We start from the raw sequence: 4,961 nt of genomic DNA on the forward strand, positions 1-4,961 counted from the left end.
AGTAACATATTTTTGCAACAGTGTGAACGTGAATAGCACATAACAGGCACAATACCAGTATAAACATGAATATCTATTGGTAGCCTACAATATGCGTCACATGACTAAACTTACATCATCGTTTTTAAATTCGCATTTCCAAATCTAAACACTTTGGAGAGCGTTTTCAAAAAGCTTCCTTTTCATTAATTAATAAAAACGCCGTCTCAGTGTGGACGGAAGGCCAAAACGGAGAGAAAAAGATGCGTTTTCAAACAAAAACGTATTAGTGTGTAAAAGACCTAAAACAATTATTCATTGTCTTCACTAGCAATATATGACTTTATTCATGTAATATGCATGGAAAATTATGAAAAATATTATGTGAGAATTACAAGCATCTACATAACAAACATTTATATTGTTTGATATTGACACAGGTTTAATAACAAATGAAAGAACAATTATACAAAGCAGTGCGTGGAAATGGTACTACATTTGAAGGATTTTTGTAGGCTATTTTAAAACTTTTGACACTCTTGATTGTTTCATACTTAGACAAAATTTATTTATTTTGGTTCATTTTGGTCTTGCCAAGCTTTGCTTATTTGTTTTTAATGTATTTTTTATTTATATGTTTTTTTTTTTTTTTTTCTCTTCACAGATTCAGGAAAGATTGACTATTTTATCTAAATACAACCCCTGAAACTTCACATAGTAAAAAGAAGGTGTCCACTGAAGGTGTTCCGTCTGTTCCCATCTGTGTAGATACGACAGTTCTCCATGAGCTGAAGATTTATCCGGTCCCCTTCTTCCAGCAGAAGGCAGACAGCGTTGGACGCAGTGTCCTCTGTGTCTTGCCCGGGAGGGTTATCTGTTGCTGTGACCACATGATGGCCATTCTTTAGCAATCTCAAACCGGTTGACATGGTGTGGGGATTGAAGAGTACAAAGTTGATGTAATACACTCCTTTTACTGGTGCAGTGAAGATTCCTGTTGATAACGGTAGAAACTTGGGTTCTTAAAATAGTTTATAAATCACCTGATAAGATTTTACAGCATCATGTTTAGAATTTCTTTGAAGACAAGGAAGTATTGTTGCGCTCAGATGAAGGCTAGTTGTAAATACAGGTGCGTGAAAACCAATAAAATGTAGAAGAGACTGTAGAAGGTTCGCACTCTGAAAAAACTAGACAAAGTCTTTAACAAAAAGAATCAATTATTTTAATAGAGCAAGAGCAGACGTTTCAGCCATCCAGCTTTTCTCAATGCTCATAATGAATCAACAACAGACATGCAGTCAATTAATACCCAATAGTTAATCAGGAAACAATTAACAGGTGCAGAGGGAGGGGCTTTAGCCTAAAGCAGAGGGCTAAAGCTAAAGCCCCTCCCTCTGCACCTGTTAATTGTTTCCTGATTAACTATTGGGTATTAATTGACTGCATGTCTGTTGTTGATTCATTATGAGCATTGAGAAAAGCTGGATGGCTGAAACGTCTGCTCTTGCTCTATTAAAATAATTGATTCTTTTTGTTAAAGACTTTGTCTAGTTTTTTCAGAGTGCGAACCTTCTACAGTCTCTTCTACTTAGAATTTCTTTGAGCAATATCATGATTACCTGTGTTTGTGTCGTAGGCATTTCCAATGTTAGTTAATGCATTTTCATACACAAGAGAGGTTGCATCTGCATAAGGGCCAATGAATTTGTGGCTATTCCCTAAAGCTGACAGCGTGGCTGAAAATGCTACTTTCACCCTTTCTGAAAAAAAAGAGGGGAGAAGAAAATGAACAGCCATAACCTTCAGATATCTTTTAATTTCATCGATGTAATGCTATTTCTTGTTGGAACTTGTTTCACGGCCCTAAACGTCAAAATAAAGGCAAAGGGACTTAATTGTTTATTATTTAGCCGAAAGACTTGTCTTTTCCTCAAACTTTTTTCAGCTTTGTCAGTGCTACATTGATGACAAAACATTAAAAAAATGTTCAGCGCATACATGGACAGAAAATGAGAGCTGCACAAATATAGATTCACCTTCTTAACCTTTGTCAACCTAGCAGTTTAGACAGATTGCATCACAGTATGAGCAATATGGTGTTATGAATATGCAAATTATTGCATTTCATTTTACACTGAGACGTGTCATGTATGTAGTGTCCCATCATGTTACCTTTGTTTTCTGTTCTTAGTCGCTCCATTTCAATATCCATAGATTTCATTTTTGTTTCCATGGTCTTCATTTTCTCCAGTTCAATCTCCATAGATTTCATTTTTGTTTCCATGGTCTTTATTTTCCCCAGTTCTTCAAGGATGTTTATGTTTACAGAAAGTGCATTATCTGCTGATATAGCCCACACATTGAGAATTAAAACTGTTACACAAATCAACATGATTGTGCTCTTGGTTTCTAGCAATGCACTGAATCAACTGAATTATCATTCTCTTAGTCTAAAAATCAACTTGCATAATTGTTTAAACTGTCCAATAGACTTTGGACTCCAAAAACATCCCTGGTTACAACTCTAACCTTTGTTCGTAGCAACTCATAATGTAATAGCTGCACATAATGTAATAAGTATTACATTATTATTGTAATAAAATGTTCATGTAATAATTTTCTCAAAATGTAATATAATCTTAAACTCATAATATAATAACAATTTTTACATTATGAGACAATTATTAACTTATAAACTCACTAATGTCACTATTTGAGTCTGTTCATGTCTGTGTTTCTAGGTTGGTTATCAGTTTGTTTAATTAGTTCAGTTCTCTCACTTTCCCAGCCTGTTTGTCACCATGGTCACTGATTGGTTTAGTTCCCTTTCAAGGGAACTCGAGCTGGGTCGAAATGCTGCAGGCACGCCACTGCGTGAGTGCGTCATGAAGCACGTATGGAATCAGTCCAATGGCGAGATGAAACTTCATAGGCGGGTGGCAGTGTCTGAAAAATGTTTTTGCCTGTCCTTAGTTGAATCTAGGCAGGAGTTTTATCACACACACACACACACACACACACACACACACACACACACACACACACATACATACATACATACATATATATATATATATATATATACAGTGAGGAAAATAAGTATTTGAACACCCTGCTATTTTGCAAGTTCTCCCACTTAGAAATCATGGAGGGGTCTGAAATTGTCATCGTAGGTGCATGTCCACTGTGAGAGACATAATCAAAAAAAAAAAAAAATCCAGAAATCACAATGTATGATTTTTTAACTATTTATTTGTATGATACAGCTGCAAATAAGTATTTGAACACCTGTCTATCAGCTAGAATTCTGACCCTCAAAGACCTGGGGTGTTTGAATACTTATTTTCCTCACTGTATATAAAAACTATATAATGGTGAGCGAGCAGCATTATAGGAAGTGTGTTCAACCTTGCACTCGATATCTCATGGGTGGGGATACACACCAACTATGTGTTGTTTGTTTGGGAGTGCAGCATGCCTAGTCAGCTCTCGGGGGGGCTGATTGTGAGCATTGTGAGCGTTTACCATTAAGAACGCTGCGCTTCCGCCGATCGGTTCGGTCCGCGCATCCTTTCGCCCAGGCTGAGGCCCCGGTACTGCAACTATCCAGTTCTGAGGAACTGGATGTTGTTAGTATTGGTATAGGAAATACTGAGGACTCGTCACTTGAGTCTCCTGCATGTGAGTAGCTAGTGGAGGTGCTCACTCGAGCTGTAGAGAAATTAAGCATAGAGTGAAGGCAGAAAAGCACACTTGATGAACGCTTTCTGCCTTCCTGTATGCAGCCTCCACGCCGGTGCTTACCATTTTTTCCAGACCGCCACACCGAGGTGTCGAAGTCCTGGAAAAGACCGGTATCATATCGTATATTTAGTCCACAAACATCCACATATTCAAACATCGTTGGAGCTAAACAATATGGTTATGGGTGATGCCTAAGGCTGAAGAGACGCTTGCGAGCCATTGCTCCTCTGATTCGGCATCGTCCTTTAAAGCACCGGCATTACCCTCCAAGCCACTCAGAAACACCTCGGCTTTGGTGGGTAAATCGTATGCGGCGGCGGGTCAGGCTACGGCATGCCTGCACACTATGTCCATTCTGCAGGCATACCAGGCCGACCTGTTAAAAGACATGAGCGAGAGTGAGGAGGTCAGCACTGACGTAATTCGAGAATTATGACGGGCAGCAGATATATCTCTCCATGCCACCAACGAGACGGCCAAATCAGTGGGTCGTTCTATGGCAGCCCTGGTGGCCACGGAGAGGCATTTATGGCTGAACCTCTCAGGAATGGAGGAAAGAGAAAAAACCTTCCTTCTGGATGCCCCGCTTTCCCCTGCTGGCCTATTCGGTGACTCAGTAAATACGGTCATCAATAGGTTTCAGGAAGAAAAAAAGCAGAGTGTCACGTCTCGCGCTCCCCCACAGCATTCTTTCGGACGTGCCATGGTGCTCTCAGGTGAAGTCTTCTAGGGGCAAAACTAACCTGAGGACAGTTATTGTTGCTAAGAAGGCATCATCTAAGAAGGCGTCAGGCTGCTGAGGGTAGTCCCCACCGAGATAAAACTGAGTTCACCACATTACACGGTGCCCGTTCTCTCTTGGTGCCCTCAGGGGTCCGTTCTGCCAACCCTGCCTTTATGCCGGGGCGTAGACGGTCCCAGCGAGCATTTTCCCGAGGGGCGCAGTTCCTACAGGAGCGCTTCTCTGCATGGTTATCCCCCTCCACACTGAAGGTATACGTGGCCGCACTAGCTGCTTACCACGTTCCTTTGAGTGGAGTTTCTCTGGGGAGACACCCATTAATAACACGTTTCCTTCGTGGCACTTTGAGGCTGAGGCCAGCAGTCCGCACAAGGATGCTGAAATGGGACTTGGCCATTGTATTGTAAGGCCTATACCTAGCTCTGTTCGAGCCCATTGAAGAAGTTTCTGAGAAATACATTACTCTAAAGACTTTCTTTCTTCTTTCTATTTC

The 4,961-nt window shown here is 40.4% G+C and overlaps 1 protein-coding gene across 1 annotated transcript; it reads right to left on the minus strand.

The window, feature by feature from the left end:
* Positions 1-307: 307 nt before the first annotated feature.
* LOC311086498 (cerebellin-1-like) lies at positions 308-2,481 on the minus strand. Its single transcript, XM_084119411.1, has 3 exons — positions 2,155-2,481; positions 1,602-1,742; positions 308-973 (listed from the first exon to the last, which is right to left on the minus strand). Exons 1-3 carry the CDS (start codon positions 2,372-2,374, stop codon positions 690-692), a joined length of 645 nt encoding a protein of 214 aa, XP_083975537.1. The 5' UTR covers positions 2,375-2,481; the 3' UTR covers positions 308-689.
* Positions 2,482-4,961: the final 2,480 nt, after the last annotated feature.

This window comes from Abramis brama (assembly GCF_963993115.1).
Source record: "Abramis brama genome assembly, chromosome: 7".
Classification (NCBI taxonomy): domain Eukaryota; kingdom Metazoa; phylum Chordata; class Actinopteri; order Cypriniformes; family Leuciscidae; genus Abramis; species Abramis brama.

Excerpts from the sequence above, each read along its gene's own strand:
- LOC311086498 (XM_084119411.1), bottom strand. The coding sequence starts at position 2,374 with ATGTTGATTTGTGTAACAGTTTTAATTCTCAATGTGTGGGCTATATCA. Across the intron at positions 1,743-2,154 it reads ACTAAGAACAGAAAACAAAG|AAAGGGTGAAAGTAGCATTT; the intron begins GTAACATGATGG and ends CTTTTTTTTCAG. Across the intron at positions 974-1,601 it reads TGCCTACGACACAAACACAG|GAATCTTCACTGCACCAGTA; the intron begins GTAATCATGATA and ends CGTTATCAACAG.